This window comes from Rutilus rutilus (assembly GCF_951802725.1).
Source record: "Rutilus rutilus genome assembly, chromosome: 9".
Lineage (NCBI taxonomy): Eukaryota > Metazoa > Chordata > Actinopteri > Cypriniformes > Leuciscidae > Rutilus > Rutilus rutilus.
This window is the reverse complement of record NC_140223.1, coordinates 7,111,385-7,132,667: the sequence shown is the minus strand read 5'-3', so window position 1 is coordinate 7,132,667 and position 21,283 is coordinate 7,111,385. Positions and strand designations below refer to the sequence as shown.

At 40.3% G+C, this 21,283-nt stretch overlaps 1 protein-coding gene across 4 annotated transcripts in view; it reads left to right on the top strand.

Moving 5' to 3' along the window:
- Positions 1 to 19,568: 19,568 nt before the first annotated feature.
- Positions 19,569 to 21,283, top strand: part of LOC311296615 (alpha-2-macroglobulin-like) — a 44,380-nt gene continuing 42,665 nt past the window's right edge. For 3 of the 4 annotated variants that reach the window (XM_084418460.1, XM_084418458.1, XM_084418461.1), the window contains exons 1-3: positions 19,569 to 19,692; positions 20,076 to 20,256; positions 20,363 to 20,519. In XM_084418460.1, the coding sequence (XP_084274586.1) occupies positions 19,607 to 19,692; positions 20,076 to 20,256; positions 20,363 to 20,519 (424 nt within the window). In that variant the 5' untranslated portion in view covers positions 19,569 to 19,606. The remainder of the gene's footprint in view (positions 19,693 to 20,075; positions 20,257 to 20,362; positions 20,520 to 21,283) is intronic. The other variant, XM_084418459.1, reaches the window with a different exon arrangement.

Sequence of the window (21,283 nt, the reverse complement as noted above, 5' to 3'; positions counted from 1 at the left end):
AAATATATATATATATATATAAGCTGTGATGTAGTTAGGCTGGCTTTTTTATTTTAAGTTTTTTTGGCTAGTAGAAGTTATGAATGGCCGGTAACTTTTTACTTTTAACTTAAAAAAAAATTGTAGCCAAATTTGCCGGTGAGTGAAAAAGTTCATTTCAGACCTGCACAAGTCGTGAGCAACATTTGGTTTTCATGTATAATACTGTCAAGTAAAGGTTGTGAATTGGACAAAATATGGAGTTGCTCCCAAAAGCACAATATCATCTTTTTTAATTTCGTGAATTTGGTGAAATTCTTCTAGAACTAGAAAGGCTTGTTTGTTTGATCAGGGAACTAAAAGAGTGTTTGAAACTTCAAATAATAATTATTGCAGTGTAAATAATGATCTGTTTCTTTCTTAGTGGTAAGTTTGCAAAATCTGTCAGGATGGGTCGTGTCTTTGTAGTATTGTAGTTCCCACATTGTGTTTTGATAGTACATGCAATTATGAAGAATAAACTGATCTAATGAACAAAACCATTCATCTTTGATCAGTATGGGAAAAACTTTACTTCAACATAAATTCTGAAAAACACCTGAAGGTTGAGAAGTCTACTACAGTGAGGAAAATAAGTATTTGAACACCCTGCTATTTTGTAAGTTCTCCCACTTGGAAATCATGGAGGGGTCTGAAATTGTCATCGTAGGTGCATGTTCACTGTGAGAGACATAATCTAAAAAAAAAAATCCAGAAATCACAATATATGATTTTTTAAAACTATTTATTTGTATGATACAGCTGCAAATAAGTATTTGAACACCTGTCTATCAGCTAGAATTCTGACCCTTTAAGACCTGTTAGTCTGCCTTTAAAATGTCCACCTCCACTCACTCCACATTTATTATCCTAAATTAGATGCACCTGTTTGAGGTCGTTAGCTGCATAAAGACACCTGTCCACCCCATACAATCAGTAAGAATCCAACTACTAACATGGTCAAGACCAAAGAGCTGTCCAAAGACACTAGAGACAAAATTGTACACCTCCACAAGGCTGGAAAGGGCTACGGGGAAATTGCCAAGCAGCTTGGTGAAAAAAAGGTCCACTGTTGGAGCAATCATTAGAAAATGGAAGAAGCTAAACATGACTGTCAATCTCCCTCGGACTGGGGCTCCATGCAAGATCTCACCTCGTGGGGTCTCAATGATCCCAAGAAAGGTGAGAAATCAGCCCAGAACTACATGGGAGGAGCTGGTCAATGACCTGAAAAGAGCTGGGACCACCGTTTCATCATCAAACCAAGACATCATGGTTTGAAATCATGCATGGCACGGAAGGTTCCCCTGCTTAAACTAGCACATGTCAAGGCCCGTCTTAAGTTTGCCAATGACCATTTGGATGATCCAGAGGAGTCATGGGAGAAAGTCATGTGGTCAGATGAGACCAAAATAGAACTTTTTGGTCATAATTCCACTAAACGTGTTTGGAGGAAGAAGAATGATGAGTACCATCCCAAGAACACCATCCCTACTGTGAAGCATGGGGGTGGTAGCATCATGCTTTGGGGGTGTTTTTCTGCACATGGGACAGGGCGACTGCACTGTATTAAGGAGAGGATGACCTGGGCCATGTATTGCGAGATTTTGGGGAACAACCTCCTTCCCTCAGTTAGAGCATTGAAGATGGGTCGAGGCTGGGTCTTCCAACATGACAATGACCTGAAGCACACAGCCAGGATAACCAAGGAGTGGCTCTGTAAGAAGCATATCAAGGTTCTGGCGTGGCCTAGCCAGTCTCCAGACCTAAACCCAATAGAGAATCTTTGGAGGGAGCTCAAACTCCGTGTTTCTCAGCGACAGCCCAGAAACCTGACTGATCTAGAGAAGATCTGTATGGAGGAGTGGGCCAAAATCCCTCCTGCAGTGTGTGCAAACCTGGTGAAAAACTACAGGAAACGTTTGACCTCTGTAATTGCAAACAAAGGCTACTGTACCAAATATTAACATTGATTTTCTCAGGTGTTCAAATACTTATTTGCAGCTGTATCATACAAATAAATAGTTAAAAAATCATACATTGTGTTTTCTGGATTTTTTTTTTTTAGATTATGTCTCTCACAGTGGACATGCACCTACGATGACAATTTCAGACCCCTCCATGATTTCTAAGTGGGAGAACTTGCAAAATAGCAGGGTGTTCAAATACTTATTTTCCTCACTGTATGTGTTTGTGGAAAGAGTTTTTCACTGCTGGAGCTTTTTTAATAATTATATGATGTAGGATCAATACAAGCATGCATCACAAAATCAAGCAACATGAATAAGCAAAAACGTTGTTTGTAATAGCTCCATAACTGTTAACTGTAACAGACAGAGGGGTTAGTTGTAACACTTGTGTGTAACACACATAATTCAGTACTATTTTATCTGTATAGTTTGATAGTGTTTGTACATCTATTTAGATAGATATCCATCCATCCATCCCTCATCAATACATCCTTCTATTATGGATCAATATCATGGATAGAGATATAGGAAAGGGCTGCACAGTTTTGTAAAAATAAAATCATCTAATATTGTAATTGCTATGGAATTATATTTGTGTGTGGCAGCTGCATGCAAAATTATTATTATTAATAACAGTTATAATAATAAAAACGAGCTCAAAATCACTTTAAAGGGTTTGCATGAAAAACAGGCTTTTTAATAGAAAATAAAACAAGTGATCAATGCATAGTTACCAAATGTGAAAAAAAAACATTACTTTGACATTTAAATTCCAACATTGTTTGTAAAGTCCAACAAAGTTAAATGTGGCAAATATAAATATATATATATATATATATATAAATACTCAAACCTGAAAAGTTGTGTGGCGGTTTAGTTGTAACACTGTGCTACAACTAACACCGCTGTGTAAAAAAATATTTTAAGCCTAGCTAACAGTTGCTAGGAGTTGCTGATATGTTTCAAAATGACACTATGTTTTAGCCAACAAGACAGTGATTAAGGTCATATAAAGTTAGATTTGGTGACGTACACACCCAACTCAGAAACTGAAAATTACTTTGATGTTGTCAAAACACTCTTTGTCCAGTATCTTCATGAAATCTTATCAAAACTTTCCACAAATCCGTGGGAGACGTTTTCTGGCAGCGAGAGAAAAATAGCGGAAACACAACCCGCTTGACCCTGACTAACTATGTAAAAGGTTTGTGTTACATTTAACCCCGCGTTAGTTTGTGTCCCGGCTCCCCTACTACTAGCACGTAGCACATCACTTCAACACAGAGATCTTATGCACACACGGTCATGTACACTCTCTCTCACACACACACATATGGACACTCATTCCTGTATGGAAGCAGATTAGTCTCAAATATAATTCACGCACAAAACATGATTCACAAATGCGTAGACAATTTCACATGCATGAAACCTAATTCACGTGCGTGAAAAAATATATAAAAAACTGGTCGAAAGCTGATGACGTAACATGTAGGTAGGCCCGCCCTCATGTGATACTGATTGGTCGATTGATAAGCATAAATCTGATTGGCTAAAGAGTACGACTGCTCTGTGTTACGAGTGTTATGCTGCCAGCAAAGTCTCAAAAACTCACACACACATATCTAAGGCGATTCGTACGTGAATGACGATTTGCACATTCAAATGCAAGGATACACTCGTACATTTTAAACATTCAAAGGTTTTTGTGCACAGTTGTATATCTACGAATTGTGTTTTGCATTTGTGAAATGCCGTATATTTCCAGTCTGCAGGTGAGAGATGTTACAAGATTACAGAGTTCAACATTAACCAGCTCCTCGAGTTTGCGTGTTTATGTGCCAATGTAATGAAATGCGTTGTGTGTCCTGGTTTATTATTATTAGAGTGTAATAATATGTTGGTAGAGTGTTTTCACAGACTCTGTTTAGGGCTCCAGACTAAAACTTTTTACTAGTAACTGTTGTAGCCCATAACTGAAATTTTTTTAGGAGCACAGGCTGAAAATTTACATTTTTCCCTATTTTGACTGTATTACTTACAAATGCCTTGGTAATAAATAGACATAACGTCCATAAATTACAATGTGCAGTTTCATTTTAAGTTCACAGGGCTCCAGATTAACATTTTAGGGCAGCAGCACCAGAGCCACTAAGTTCTACAGAAAGTGGTAATACTGTTGAGCTGACAATAAAGCACTGAGTTTAATTTGAGGTGTAGATAAAATTAACTTTAATTATTATCATTCATAATGTCTTCATATTAATCTAAAAGCAAAACGAGGGAAAAAATAGATATTAGGGAGTGAAAATAGCTATTAAAGTGGTCCTCGGCAACCACCTGCTGGTTACAATGGTAATTTAATCTTTATTTTTTTTAAACAAGTGTGAGTTTTCCTAAATCTGGAAACTTTTAGTTTGGTAAATGGGGACCGTCTTTGAAGGATGAACAAAAAATATTTCGGTCATCACATTAAAAATAACTTTTAAATATGATATTATAGTTTCGAAGTGCAAAAAAAGATGTCTAGTACTCGTAAGCGTCTGACTATTGTCTGTCACAATACCATAGTTACAGTTAGTGTTACTACATTAAATCCATGGTGAATGTTGCTGATTTGTGAACTTAAAGCTTTCTATAAATCCTGGTTTCTAAGTCAGCGCGGTTTGATCTGATATCTATGGTTTATAACAGAGAACTCTGTGCCAAATCTGAATGTTTCTCACTGGGTCTCTCTGCGATGTTATTAATTCTGTGGCGAATTCAATGGATTTCTTCACTGAATCTCTGTTTGCAGTCTGGAGCCCTGCTGTTGACACCAATAAAATGTGTTGAATGTGTTAAATTACAGAAGTTCTTGGACATCACCATAAAATAATGAATAAGCAGAGGTCGAACATTGACGTCACTTTCCTGACGAAACACACACCCCTCAGCCGAACTGAGTGGCAAAAGAGCTGCTGCATGATCGCTGATTGCTGCATGGACTTACATGTTATGCGAAGGAGGAGTTGGGACCCGGCATAACAACATACTTCGTTGGTGCCGAAACCCGGGATGAAGAAGAAGGCAGGAACTGGTGAACATTCAAACACTTTAATAATAAAACAACCAATAAATCAAAGTAAAGGTGGCAGCCCCTCACGAACGACTGTCGTACACACATAAGCAAAACATAACATAAAAGTCCAGGACTGTTCCTCTCTCGTCCTTCACTGTCGGCACTCCTCTTTTTATGCTTCCGAAGCTCCTCCATGAGATAAGAGGCCGGTCCAGCGCGGGTGACGCTAGTTAGTAATCACCCAACCGTTCTCTCAAGGCCCTCTGACTCGCCCTGCTTGCCACAGCAAGTTAAACAAACTATTATCAGTTTAAACTAAAGGTTGGACTCAATATAGTTTTTAAGGGTGTCGAAATTAATCGTTTCTACGATGCATCGCGATGCAGACGAGGACGATTTGGTATCGGTAGACCATAACCGATTATAATGTACTGATGTACTTTTCTGACGTCATTTGTCGCGTACGTGCATACATTATAATCGGTTATGGTCTACCGATACCAAATCGTCCTCGTCTGCATCGCGATGCATCGTAGAAACGATTAATTTCGACACCCTTAAAAACTATATTGAGTCCAACCTTTTGTCGTGATAGAATACAATGGCAGAGGGAGGCGAGACGTGAGTGTGAGTAATTAAAAATGCTCCAATTAGAGACCTGCGCAGGATGGATTTTACCCGCAGGATTCTGTCCCGCTCCCAACCGCAACATTCATGTTCTGTCCCGCTCCCGCCGGCAAAAAAGTATAAATAGATTTTTTTCTGTAGCCTACCTCCATGAAATACTTTCAAGTTAGCCTACGTGTCGCCACCACCTACACATCAGCATAAATGCTCACGATAAATTATTTGTTATTAAAGCATTAACGCGTCAAAGGGTTAACTAGCAATCACATGCGGTGATGATGTTTCTTACGTCCGTTTCAGAAAACCAGAGGGCAGATATTTCAACTGACAGCTGAGGCATTTAAGTGAGGCACATTTCGGCCTCACTTAAATGCGGCCGAAATGAGGAAGGGGCTAAGATTCCTCAGAAACACTCTAAGAAGCTGGTGTCTGGTTATACAGCTCGTTTGCAGCAGGTCATAACAGCGAAATGGTGTTCTACTAAGTACTGAAGATGCTTGCCATGAAGGGGTTGAATAATTTTGCAGAAGTTATTCAAATATGCATTTTCAGCTGAATGGGGAAACCACTTGAAACATTTGTTTTGTTGAGCTATTCCAATTACTTTTGTTTGATTTGTTCATTGCAAAGAGCTGAAAGTCTTAAATTTTGCCAATAAACAGGATTTGCAATGGGGGTTGAATAATTTCGATTGCAACTGTATATAAACCAAAACCACTTTTTGCACCAGGCTGTAAGCACTTTTTTTTTTCTGATGTAAAGTTAGTCAAATTAACATGGGGTGTATATGGGATTGACAGTATATGGGATTATGCTTACAGTGGGGAGAACAAGTATTTGATACACTGCCGATTTTACAGGTTTTCCTACTTACAAAGCATGTAGAGGTCTGTAATTTTTATCATAGGTACACTTCAACTGTGAGAGACAGAATCCAAAACAAAACCCCAGAAAATCACATTGTATAATTTTTAAATAATTAATTAGCATTTTATTGCATGGCATAAGTATTTGATCACCTACCAACCAGTTAGAATTCCGGCTCTCACAGACCTGTTAGTTTTTCTTTAAGAAGCCCTCCTGTTCTCCACTCATTACCTGTATTAACTGCACCTGTTTGATCTCGTTACCTGTATAAAAGACATCTGTCCAGACACTCAAACAAACAGACTCCAACCTCTCCACAATGGCCAAGACCAGAGAGCTGTGTAAGGACATCAGGAATAAAATTGTAGACCTGCACAAGGCTGGGATGGGCTACAGGACAATAGGCAAGCAGCTTGGTGAGAAGGCAACAACTGTTGGCGCAATTATTAGAAAATGGAAGAAGTTCAAGATGATGGTCAATCTCCCTCTGTCTGGGGCACCATGCAAGATCTCACCTCGTGGGGCATCAATGATCATGAGGAAGGTGAGGGATCAGCCCAGAACTACACGGCAGGACCTGGTCAATGACCTGAAGAGAGCTGGGACCACAGTCTCAAATAAAACCATTAGTAACATACTACGCCGTCATGGATTAAAATCCTGCAGCGCACGCAAGGTCCTCCTGCTCAAGCCAGCGCATGTCCAGGCCCGTCTGAAGTTTGCCAATGACCATCTGGATGATCCAGAGGAGGAATGGGAGAAGGTCATGTGGTCTGATGAGACAAAAATATAGCTTTTTGGTCTAAACTCCACTCGCTGTGTTTGGAGGAAAAAGAAGGATGGGTACAACCCCAAGAACACCATCCCAACCGTGAAGCATGGAGGTGGAAACATCATTCTTTGGGTATGCTTTTCTGCAAAGGGCACAGGACGACTGCACCGTATTGAGGGGAGGATTGATGGGGCCATGTATCGCGAGATCTTGGCCAACAGCCTCCTTCCCTCAGTAAGAGCATTGAAGATGGGTCGTGGCTGGGTCTTCCAGCATGACAACGACCCGAAACACACAGCCAGGGCAACTAAGGAGTGACTGCGTAAGAAGCATCTCAAGGTCCTGGAGAGGCCTAGCCAGTCTCCAGACCTGAACCCAATAGAAAATCTTTGGAGGGAGCTGAAAGTCAGTATTGCCCAGCGACAGCCCAGAAACCTGAAGGATCTGGAGAAGGTCTGTATGGAGGAGTGGGCCAAAATCCCTGCTGCAGTGTGTGCAAACCTGGTCAAGAACTACAGGAAACGTATGATCTCTGTAATTGCAAACAAAGGTTTCTGTACCAAATAATAAGTTCTGCTTTTCTGATCTATCAAATACTTATGTCATGCAATAAAATGCAAATTAATTACTTAAAAATCATACAATGTGATTTTCTGGATTTTTGTTTTAGATTCCGTCACTCACAGGTGAAGAGTACCTATGATAAAAATTACAGACTTCTACATGCTTTGTAAGTGGGAAAACCTGCAAAATCGTCAGTTTGTTCTCCCCACTGTATGCCGAACAATTAGCGGTACAGTCTTTGTTAGCTTTGGCTTGAATGGATGATTTATGCAGATTTATCAGTGGAGTATGAACAGAACTCATAGTTTTTTATTCTGACCATTTTGAACAAGTGCGAAAAATGACGAAAGATTGCTTTAATCAGAGCTCTGGCGTAACCGTGCGCAGTGCGTTACAATATTGAGTTCTGATTGGTCAGTCACTGTTATTTATAGTTTGTTAATTGTCATATAGATAATTTTAACATTTAATTTACATGTTAAGTTTAACATTATACACAACACTATTAATCTAAAGGGGTTGGTGGTTTTACAGAGGGGATACTTAAAAAAAAAAAAAATCCAACAATGTAAGGGGATGGTAAGGTAAGGTAAGGTAAGGGTAAGGGTGAATGGTGGTTTTACAGAGGGGGTGCTTTTTTTTACAACAATGTTTTCTGCCTCCCCCCTCAAATCAAGCCCTGTGAATGAGGTGGAAACAGGGAACTATTGGGGACAAAGAGGCTTTTCAGCAGCTCAGTTAAACATGGTGGTCTTGTTATTTCTCTCAGACTTTGGACAAGCATTAAACAAACCTTTTTTTAAATGCAATTGCATCCATATAATATATTAGAAAAAAGACATGTTCGATTAATTTAAATATAAGTAAAGTAATTCAGTAACTTCTCTTTGAATTTTGCAGATCTGGTGTCCCTCCCACAACAATTCACCAGTAAATACTGGGAATATTCCCATCATCCTACAAGAGAAGGACAAACTCCAGGAGTAGCAGCTGAAATCTGTGTGACTGTTAAATATGGAGTTTATTAAAGAGGAGATTGAAGACATGAGTGATCCAGAACCATCCAGAATAAAACATGAAGATACTGAGGAACAAATAGGTTGGTGTCCATTCTTGATTCTTCATTGTTGTTTGCTTTGGTAGCTGTGAAATAATAATCAGTATATAAATGAAAAATTCTATAGAAATGCTTATATCATTTTAATCGTCATCTTTTATGTACTTTTAATCATAATCTTGTAGGCTATAACAGTTGTCAAACTCATTTTGATCATATTAACAGGAGAATGACAGAACTAAACTTTGGCACATCAAAGGTCTGATACTTGATCTCTGTTGCTTTCTGCTATTAACCCGTAAGCCCTGAGGGCGTTTTAGAGATGTTTTCTGAGTGACATACACAAAACTAAAGACTCATAACTCCAAAACTATAGCAAGGAGAGTCAAAAGGTTGGTATCGTTTGATAGAACACTTTATATTTTTTTTTAAAATATACATTACATTACATTTGGACATTCTCACTGCCGGCAAATTATTTTAGGAATTATGAATTACTTTATGAATTTTATGAATTACCGCCGGCGGTACACTTTGGGTTTAAGGGGTTAAATCAGGGTTCACTTTAACTGATTCTAATTTTATGTTTATTTTAGATCAAATGGAAGTAAAAGAGCAAAGACAAGAACTGGAGGAATTTAAGGAGGAACATCACAACTTTAAAATTCAAGAAACAAGAGCCAAAAAGCGTCACACCTGCTCTCAGTGTGGAAAGAGTTTCTGTCAAAAAGTAAACCTTAACATACACATGAGAATTCACACAGGAGAAAAACCATATACATGCTTTAAATGTGGAAAGAGTTTCAGTCAAAGAGGAAACCTTAACATGCACATGAGAATTCACACTGGAGAGAAACTGTATACATGCACTCAGTGTGGAAAGAGTTTTTCTCAAGCATCAGGTCTCAGTCTTCATCAGCAGGTTCACTCTGGAGAAAAACCATTTAACTGTGATCAATGTGGTAAAGGTTTTATTTCATCATCAGATCTAAAACGACATCTGAATGTTCATTCAGACGAGAAGCCTCATGTGTGTTTCTGTGGAAAGAGATTTTCACGACTGAACAGTTTTAAACAGCACCAGAAAACACATAATGGAGTGAGAGATCATGTGTGTTGTGAGTGTGGAAAGAGCTTTACTGGAGCTGACAATCTGAAACGGCACCAAAGAGTTCATACTGGAGAAAAACCTTAGAAGTGCTCATATTGTGACAAGAGTTTCACTCATTCTGGAAACCTGAAAGTACATGAGCGACTTCATACTGGAGAGAAGCCGTACTACTGTTCTGTGTGTGAGAAGAGCTATTCTCAAGCATCAACTCTCAGTCATCATCTGCGTATTCATTCCGGAGAAAAAACGTTTAACTGTGATCAGTGTGGTAAAGATTTTCATGCATCATCAGATCTAAAACAACACCTAAAAGTTCATTCAGATGAGAAGCCTTATGTGTGTTTCTGTGGAAAGAGTTTTTCAAGGCTGGATCATTTTAAACTGCACCAGAAAACACATAATGACGTGAGAGATCATGTGTGTTGTGACTGTGGGAAGAGCTTTATTACAGCTGGCCATCTGAAACGGCACCAAAGAATTCATACTGGAGAAAAACCTTACAAGTGCTCATATTGTGACAAGAGATTTGCTCAGTTGGGAACACTGAAAGTACATGAGCGACTTCATACTGGAGAGAAGCCGTACGACTGCACTCAGTGTGGAGAGAGTTTTAGACATTCATGTAGTTTTCTCAGTCACATGAAGAAATATCATAAGTCCAGGGTTTGAAATTAACACTCGCCAACTCACCAAATGCAGGTAAAAATAACCTGTGGCGGGTCACTACGCAACATATAACAGCGTGCTTGTTAATTTGCATTGAAGCAATAGCAAATATTAAAAAGCGTTTGGTTAACAGAAGACACATTGCTATTTTCCAACATCCTACATTTTTATGATGTTCTTTGTACTGTATTGATCTGTCCACCTAAAACACATTTTTGGTGAAAAGGATGAGGATGGGTTGAGTATTATGTTGAAATAATAAATAAATAAATAAATATATATATATATATATATATATATATATATATATATAATATATATATATATATATATATATATATATATATACATATATATATATATATATATACATATATATATATATATATATATATATATATATATAAGCTATGATGTAGTTAGGCTGGCTTTTTTATTTGTATTTTTTTTTGGCTAGTGGAAGTTATGAATGGCCGGTAACTTTTTACTTTTAACTTGAAAAAATTAGTAGCCAAACTGGCCGGTGAGTGAAAAAGTTCATTCCAAAACCTGCATAAGTCGTCACAGTGAGCAACATGTGGTTTTCATGTATAATACTGTCAAGTAAAGGTTGTGAATTTAACAAAATATGGAGTTGCTCCCAAAAGCACAATATCATCTTTTTTAACTTTGTGAATTTGGTGAAATTCTTATAGAACTATAAAGACTTGTTTGTAGTTTGATCAGGGAATTAAAAGAGTGTTTGAAGCTTCAGAAAATAATTCTTGCAGTGTAAATAATGATCTGTTTCTTTCTTAGTGGTAAGTTTGCAAAAGGTTGTGTCCTGAGTAGATCTTTCTTGAATTAGATATATTCATATAATTTACTTATTGTAGTTCCCACATTGTGTTTTGATAGTACATGCAATTATGAAGAATAAACCGATCTAATGAACAAAACCATATCTTTGATCAGTATGGTAAAAACTTTACTTCAACATCGATTCTGAAAAAAACCTGAAGGTTTATGCAGATGAGAAGTCTAATATGTGTTTGTGGAAAGAGTTTTTCACTGCTGTAGTGAAAATTTGATTTAGAGTAAAAATTAGAGTTAAAATTAGAGTTTTTTTTAAATAATTATATGATGTAGGATCAATCCAAGCATGCCTCACAAAATCAAGCAAAATATACAAGCAAAAGTGTTGTTTGTAACGGCTCCATAAACGTACTCGGTTACTTACGTAACCTCGGTTCCCTTAGAGATAAGGGAACGAGTATTGCGTTGGAAACGCTATGGGAAAACTCCTTTTCTCGAGAATATTGAAGCCTTTATTTTAAAACGCAGTGCAGCTGCACAGCAAGCACATCATAGCTGGCTAAAGCGTGCTGATTGGCTGTGCTGCGGCAACTGCACAGACCTATGGTGAATCAACAATGACGCGTGATCCAATCAGACCCGCCTTGCTAGCCTCGAGCACGCAAAAATGGGCGTGGCTGAAGGGTATAAATTCAGAGAAAATTGAGAGTTGTCTTTTGAGGCGAAGAGGTCAACCTCTGCCTCGCCGAAGACTTCCCACAACAAGAGAACCGTCTGGGGGTGGAGAGACCATTCCTCTGGGGGAACGTTGCCCCGAGATAGCATGTCTGCCCCTAGGTTCATCGTGTCCGGCACGTGAGCTGCCCTGAGTGAGCGCAGGTTGGTGTGAGCCCATAACAGGAGCTGTTTGGCCATGGTGAACAGGTTGCGAGACATGAGGCCACCCTGGCAATTTATGTAGGACACCACCGCCATGTTGTCCATTCGGACTAAGACGTGGTGTCCCGCCAGGTGTGGAAGGAAGGCTTTTAGGGCTAGAAAAACTGCTCTTAGTTCGAGGCAGTTGATGTGTAGGCGTTTCTCCGAGCTCGACCAGTTGGAAGTGTCTGTTGAGATAGCCTTCCTTTTCGAAACCAGACCCATGCTCACACCCTGCTGGTACCAGCTGGTGTCTTTCCAGGGGGGCAGGGCTTTGGTACAGCGCTGGTTTACCCTGATGCATAAGAGGCCCGAGCGCCACGCATGGGCTGAAGCTTTAGCCATAGCTGAAGGGGGTGCATACGCAGTAGGCCTAGTTGGAGTACTGACGATGCAGAGGCCATAAGGCCCAAAACCCTTTGAAACGTTCTGAGGGGCGTGTGGGAGCCCACTTTGAACGACGCGGCGAGCTGCTGAATTGAGAGAGCGTGGTCTGGCGTGGGCCATGTTCTCATATGCACGGAGTCGAGAACTGTTCCCAGGAACGTGGTTTGTTGGCTGGGGGACAGTATACTCTTAGAAAAGTTTATTCTGAGCCCAAGGCGGTCTAGATGGCCGAGGAGCCAGGCTTTGTGAGTATGGGACTCCGCCCTCGACTGAGTCAGTATGAGCCAGTCGTCGAGGTAGTTCAGGATACGCATTCCCCGCTGTCTCAGGGGGGAGAGAGTCGCATCCATGCACTTTGTGAATGGATGAGGCGCTAGAGACAGTCCGAATGGTAGGGCTGTGTATTGATATGCTTGCCCCTCGAAGGCGAATCTCAAGAATGACCTGTGACGGGGGTTCACTTGGATGTGAAAGTAAGCATCTTTCAGATCTACTGAGAAGAACCAGTCTCCCAGGCGAATCTGCGCCAGCATGTGTCTGGTCGTGAGCATCCTGAATGGTCGTACCATGAGGGCCTTTTTCAGGTGTCTGAGATCTAAAATGGGTCTCAGGTCGCCGTCTTTCTTCGGAACGAGAAAATAACGGCTGTAGAAGCCCGACTCGCTTTGTGACACGGGAACTTTCTCAATAGCCCCTTTTGCCAGCAGACTCGACACTTCGGAGTGGAGGACATGAGAAACAGTGCTCCTTACCATGGTGTAAATTATAGCGCGAAAGCGCGGGGGTCTGTGGGCAAACTGAAGCAAGTAACCCTGCTTTATGATATTCATCACCCAATCTGACACTTCGGGGATGGCTTGCCAAGCCAGAGCCCGATAAGCCAGTGGCTGGATTGTATCTGAAGGTGGAGTGCCCAGACCCGGGGGCCCGACCTGACAGATGTTTCTGTGAAGATATTTGCTCGATTCGTGCTCTGTGTGGGTGTCTGTTAAAACAGCATTTGGGTGCAGGGGTGCATGACAAATGACGGGCCCATGATCTGCAGTTAACACAACTCCAGCCGCCTGAACTGAAGAGGGGGCTGTGAGAGGCACTCGAGCGATCTTCGGGGGTGGTCCGGCCGCAGCGGGACATGGCCCCCTCTTTCCGCCGGCTAGGACGGCTTTTTAGGCTCGTGATCCAGCGTGAGCTTTGGCCGAGAGCCCTAGCGCTTGGGGAGCGGGTAACGTTTTGTGGCTTGAAGCGTTGGCTGGTCTCAGTCGTTGGGCGGGGCTGGTGGACCTGAGGCAATGGTTTCGCTGGCTACGGCGTGCTCTTAGGGCGCCGTGAAGCAGGGCTGGAGCGCTTTGGAAGGAAGTGCTTCATAGCTCTAAATGCCTTCTGGGCTTCGGTGAAACGTTTCGCGAATCCCTTAACGGAAGGGCCGAAGAGACCTGTAGTGGAGACTGGCGAGTCGAGGAAGGCAGTCCTGTCCTGATCTCTGTCAGGTTAAGCCACAAATGGCGCTCCAGCACCACCAAGCTGGCCATGTTACGGCCAATGGCCTGAGCGGTGGTCTTAGTCACCCGCAGGGCCAGGTCTGTGGCGCCTGGATCGCGTCTGGATCAGGTCCCGACTCATCCATAGCACAGAGGAGCTTTGCTTGGAACACCTGAAGAATTGCCATGGTGTGTAGTACAGAGGCGGCCTGGCCGGCGGCGGCGTACGCATGGTCAGCAAGTGCAGAAGAAGTTCTGCACGGCTTGGATGGGTGCGTGGCCTTTGCTCTCCAACCGCCTGCAGTGGGAGGACACAAATGGGCGGTGACCGCTTCCTCCAGTGGTGGGAGCTTCACGTAATCTTTTTCCTCAGCGCTGTCAACGGATGAGAGCGTGGAAGAGGCAGTAGAGCACGTTCGCTCTGAAAATGGTGCATGCCAGGATTTCGTGAGCTCATCGTGGACCTCTGGGAAGAATGGAGCGGCACGCTGGCGAGGGGCGTCGAGGCGGCTTCTAGTGGAAGCCAGTCAAGACCCAGCTCCAGTGCGAATAATGACACGGAGAAGCTCGGCGTCAATGTTTGCTCTGGTCTCGTCTCGTTCAGACTGAGAGGGAGGGGCGGGGTCCGCGGAGACAGACCAATCCTCCCCCTCAGATGCCGCCACGGAAACTGCGTCATCAAACTCCTCCACCAATCCACCGAAAGAGACGAGTCCAGCCTCTTCGAGAGAGGGCCGTTGATCGCTCTTGACGAACAGCATGGGAGAAGTGTCAGATCCTGGTGTGGGCGAGGCACGCGGTGATTCAAGCACGTGTACGCCGGGCCAGTCCCCGCGTGCCTCGCCCACACCAGGATCTGACACTTCTGCTCAGGGCCGAGGCAGACAGCACACCGAGTGTGTCTGTCAGACACATGCAGGGGAATCCTGCAGGTCTCACAGATGGGGAGCGGCATTTGCAACAACGCGCTCTGCTCTTTTAGAAAGAAGCTTTGTAAAGGATATACTCATCGGATGCCACAGGGAAACGGCTATCAGCTGACGGCGAGGAAGTGCCAGGCGCTGAAGCAGTTCCGCTGAAGGGCTGATTCAACATAATACCAATATGTTGGTATTGATAACGGTTGATTAACCCAGTTCAGGCGACTAGACTGTCAAAGTCATAAGTATGACGATAGTGTATTTGCTACGTATGACGAAAAGTGACTTACTTAAAGTACACGTGAAATCAAAATTGATCATATTTACTTTATTAGCGCAAATTATTAGTTTTGTGGTGAACAATTCATCCATGCAAGTCAATCCATACAAACAATTTTTTGGCTTTGTAATCTTTGATCAAAATCTGAAAATGCTCCTCCCCTCTGCAATGACGGCCCTTCTCTGATGTCAGTTTGACAGATTGGGCTTCGGCTAAACGTCCTTAACCTCGCCCCGCCAACTGACAGTCTGCTGCCTGAATGAAACGCCTACTTTTCTAGATCAACTATCTGACAACAACTAATGTATCAGCAGTCAATTCTCAGCTCCACACACACAGGAACCCAGACCGACCCCTTCCACAGCCAATAACCCTCTCCCCTCCTTCTCTGTGCACACCATCGGCGTTCTCACAGGTTCACGTTTTTGAAGTTTGCACAGAAAGAACTTAAGAGTTTTCTGTTAAATCGGTGTCGTGTTAGCGGCCCCTAAGTTAACAACTAATGATCGTTGCAACGGAAGTGAATCAATCAAACTAACTTTAGCTGGACAATAACTTTATTCTAGAGCTGCTATAAAGCCAGAACACTTTACTTTAATTTCCTATCAATGTAAAGCTGCTTTGGAACAATCTACATTGTTAAAAGCGCTATATAAATGAAGATGACTTGACTTGACTTGTCTTGACTTTAGTCATTCGGCAGTCTTGCAGCTTGAACCACTGCAGAAAATCCACCCTTACATAGCCTAATTAATGTTATTATTAATTTATCATGTATATGAGTCATATATAATAAATAATCCTGACATATACAGTTTATGACATTTGAAAAATATATATTTAGATAAAAAATGTTACAAATAATTTCACACTAATATAGTCCTAATTTAAGTAAATTAATAAAAAAAAATCATCCCATCCAGGTAACAACTGTAGAATTGTCAAAAAAGTGATTACTGAATGACTGCTTAAAGCACACCAACATATCCTGAAGAGTTCTTTAGAAATAAAAGTAAATAAATAAATATTGGACTATGTTTTCCCATGGTTACGTGTTGAGTTGTCAAGTTGTCGTGTTGAAATAGTCAGCTCCTGACTTATTCTTACATTGTAGGTCCTCATGTTGTATAATATTTATTATTAATTGAACTGCATGAACATGAATCTTTTACCAGATTTACTTGACTTAATTATTTTAATGATAAAATCTTTTCAGACACCATAATAGGAAGGGGTCAAGCGATTTGCAAATATAAACAAACATTGACTGGAACTCTCTCACTCTCATTGAGTGGGTGTAGGGGATTGTTGACCCTTGATTTGTGTTGTTTGTTTTCACAAAACAGGTTTTCAGTTTTTTTTTGTGTGTGTGTATAGTTTGTTCAGATGATATGATGTATATTTTGCTATTTTCTCCAGAATATATATATATATATATATATATATTCTATATATATATATATATGTGTGTGTGTGTGTGTGTGTGTGTGTGTGTGTGTGTGTGTGTGTGTGTGTGTGTGTGTGTGTGTGACCCTGGATCACAAAACCAGTCACAAGTCGCACAGGTATATTTGTGGCAATAGTCAACAATACGTATGGGTCAAAATTATCGATTTAGGATATTAAGTAAAGATCATGTTCCATGAAGACATTTTGTAAATTTCCTACCGTAAATATATAAAACATTTATTTTTGTGAGTGAATGCAGCACAATCGCAAACATAAATGGACAACTTTAAAGGCGATTTTCTCCATGTTTCGATTTTTTTGCACCCTCAGATTCCAGATATTCAAATAGTTGTATCTCGGCCAAATATTATCATATCCTAACAAACCATACATCAATATAAAGCTTATTTATTCAGCTTTCAAATGTTGTATAAATCTCAGTTTCAGAAAATGTACCCATGTGACTGGTTTTGTGATCCAGGGTCACATATCTGAAATGATCTAATATTGTCTTTCACATTGATCTGACATCGTTAGCTTTAAAGGTCCCGTTCTTCGTGATCCCATGTTTCAAACTTTAGTTAGTGTGTAATGTTGCTGTTAGAGCATAAATAATATCTGTAAAATTATAAAGCTCAAAGTTCAATGCCAAGCGAGATATTTTATTTAACAGAAGTCGCCTACATCGAACGGCCCGTTTGGACTACACCCCTCTACTTCCTTCTTTAATGACGTCACTAGAACCGTTTTTTGACTAACCTCCGCCCACAGGAATGCTCCCTCAACTCTACCGAAATTCGTTTATGTACTTGCACACTTCTTATAACTTACTGTGTTTACTCAGCTCTTACGGTGATTTTCTGAAGTAAAACTGACGCTTCATCTTTTGTGTGATGTACAATAAACTTTATTAAACTCATCAGTATATGTTTGATCATCATTCAGACAGCAGACTTGTAGGCTATTAATAAATAATGGATACATACAAGCAGATGACAAATACGTTATAATAACCGTAATTAAACTACTAAACTATACCTGTTTCATCTCTATGCTGCACTCTGACTCTGTAGGCATTATTGTCCGACTCGAAATGAACACCGTTACTGAGAGTTTCTGATATTATCATCATTCCGTGAGATGAAATTGTCCTGAGAGACTGAGCGCGAGCTCATGAAGCTCCGCCCCCTGGGTCGTCCAGCAGCAGCTTATTTGCATTTAAAGGGCACACACTAAAACAGCACGTTTTTCTGTGCCCCAAAAAATGAAAATTTAAAAATTTTAATTAAAAATTTAAACATGCTGTAAAAAATGATCTGTTGGGTATTTTGAGCTGAAACTTCACATACACACTCTGGGGACATCAGAGACTTATTTTACATCTTGTGAAAAGGGGCATAATACGGGACCTTTAATCTAAATCCCTATCGCCAGCACAACACGTTTGCATTTCGAGGATAGTAAGAATGCAAGGGCTTTAGATACTGCTTTGGATGCGAGAACCACAAAGTAGAAGTATGATGTCAAACACGGTAATATTCTCTGGCCCCCTTCCTGTTCGCCGGAGTGATGAGATACTTAGCAGACTGTCCTCACTCAATGGCTGGCTGTCTTAGTGGTGTCCGCAGAATAATATAGGTTTCATAGACAATTTTTGGGCAGATCTGACCTGTTAAAAAGAGATTGTGTTCATCCCTCCTGGGATGGTGCTGCTCTTCTCTTTAGTAATATGGCACAAAATCTTAGAGCTCAAACATGACAATCTGGGGCTAAACCGTCCATCTTCTAGCTGTCTCACGTCACTGAAGTCAGATCCCATCACATAGAGCCTCTTTCACGTAGATATCATCACATAGAGACTGGGTCTGTTCCCTGAATTTTTAAATACAAGAAACTCCCAAACCAATTTAAGGATAAAAATGTAATTGATTTTCAACAAATAAAAAACGGATATAATACAGATGAACAAATGATAAAGCTCGGGTTGATGAATATTCAATCCCTTTCTTCAAAAGCACTTATTGTAAATGATATGATTAGAGATCATAATCTAGTTGAGTTGTGTTTGACAGAAACCTGTGGTTCAGTTTTTAAACAATTATTTTGAAATGTTGGTGCTTTATGTAACATTATTTAGTGTAAGTGATAAATCCCATTTTACTTTTGTGCTGGCTACTGTATACAGGCCAACATACAGACTTTATCAAAAAAAATGACTGATTTTATATCGGAGTTAGTACTGGCTGCAGATAAAGTCCTAATTGTTGGTCATTTTAAAATCCATGTATAATGAAAAAGATGCATTTAGAGACATTCTGAACTCTATTGGAGTTCAGCCAAAACAAACTTTGTTGCATTATTTTCCTGTTATGACTGTAAAGCTGCTTTGAAACAAACTGTATTGTAAAATGAGCTATATAAATAAAGGTGACTTGACTTGACTTTTACTGCATGCCAGACTTCTATTTTTAATATTTGTCGCAAATGTATTTCTAAGGCTTTAGTAGATCTAATTTAGCACATGTTTTTGAACTGCAGTGCCTTCATGGTTGAATCATTAATCAGATGATCAATACACATGTTTTGAAGGACCTCCTTTAGCATGAGAGTCCCCTTTAAAAGAGACGGTCCAGTTCATCTCATGCCGTGGATGATCGCTCGTCATCATGGCTCTGAATATTGGCTGCTGTTGGAAAGGGCTCCTTCTGCTCTCTTTCCTCCTGATCTGTGTCAATGGACAAACATCAGGACCGTAAGTTTATAACAGTTTTTGCTCAGGATAAATTATTAATATACCAATAGTAATTTTGTAAGTCTTGATGATTTCTGCTGTATTTATTTAACCGATCTGTGTTGCACAGTAGAGGTTTACTGTTTGAAAGACAACTTAAGGCACACGATTATTTATAATTACTGACAGTGTATTTTTAAGAGCAATATTTCTCTGAATAAACATACAAAAATAAAGAATTAAGTCACCAGACTTCATTACGCAGTTTGCTCTTTTATTCACACTTTTTATATAATTGAGAAATAGTAAATTAACTGTATTTTTTTCCCTCTCAGTTTATGTTTTATTTTTCTTATTACATCTAACCACTCAGGCAATATTGTATGATCATTTTCTCTGGACAGATATTTCATAGTGACGTTTCCCGCAGTGATAAACTCGGGATCTAAGGCCAAACTGTGTGCAAGTCTTCTCAAGCCCAATGAAAGCCTTGTCATGAACATTCATCTGGTTCATGGTATCCAGAGCACATTACTGCTGCAGGAGAAAGCTGAGGAAGAGTTTCATCGCTGCTTTAACTTCAAGGTTTGCCATCAAAACATGCACATAATAAATATTATCAAATATGTTTCATCATAATGCATCTAGTTTTTGTGGCAGGTTGTGAATACAGGAAATTATTTCTTATCAGGCTCCTCTGGTCAAGGCAGAATCAGTGCAGAAAATGAAGGTTGAACTTCAGGGAGAGACTTTCAGAACGACTGAAGAGAGAAAAGTCATGTTCAAGCCTTACAATCCTGTGACTTTTATCCAGACTGATAAACCCATCTATACTCCAGGACAGACAGGTGAGCTGTGAATGTCTCAAAGGCTAAAGCTCAGTAAATAATGCTGGTGTCACTGACATCTAAACCCTGATCACAGCTGATGTAGCACATATAAGTAAAGCACACTATGATCAGGCAACAAGCTGATGTAGCAGCACAGGTCAAAGATAACAAATGTTGCACAAACCAGTAGATGGTAAAAGAGTATGAAGTATACAGTTCAATGGATTTACAAACTTGTAAACCGAAAAGAGGAGCAGAGGAAAAGATAAGAAAAGCTACCCAAAAACTACCTTGAAACTACAGGTACATGTGTTGAAGCAGGGTTTGGACTAAACTCTGAAGCCCTCCAGGAGTTTGACACCCCTGCTATAAATCGTTACATGTAATAAACCTCATAGCTGTCTGGGATAGGCCTACTTGATTCTAACTGGTCAGCTGGAGCAAATTGTCAGACATTTTTGTAACATGTTACGACCCGGCTCAAAGTCATAACATAAAGAGGACACTTCACAAGAGTCAGAGAGTTTGATAACTATCATTGTCATTGTCGTTATTGTCTTGCAAAGGAATAGCAGACAAATTCATTCATTATGAACCAGTGCTGGCTCCATTACCAGGAAAAAGGAAGAGGTCACAAAAAGCAAACAAATCCAAAAGGTCAATCCAAATCAAAAAGCAGTCCAGTCCAGATCCCAAAATCCAAAGCAATCCAAATAATCTTAACTAATTAATATAACAAGACTATAATATAGCTACTATAATTAATAATAACAATATATTAT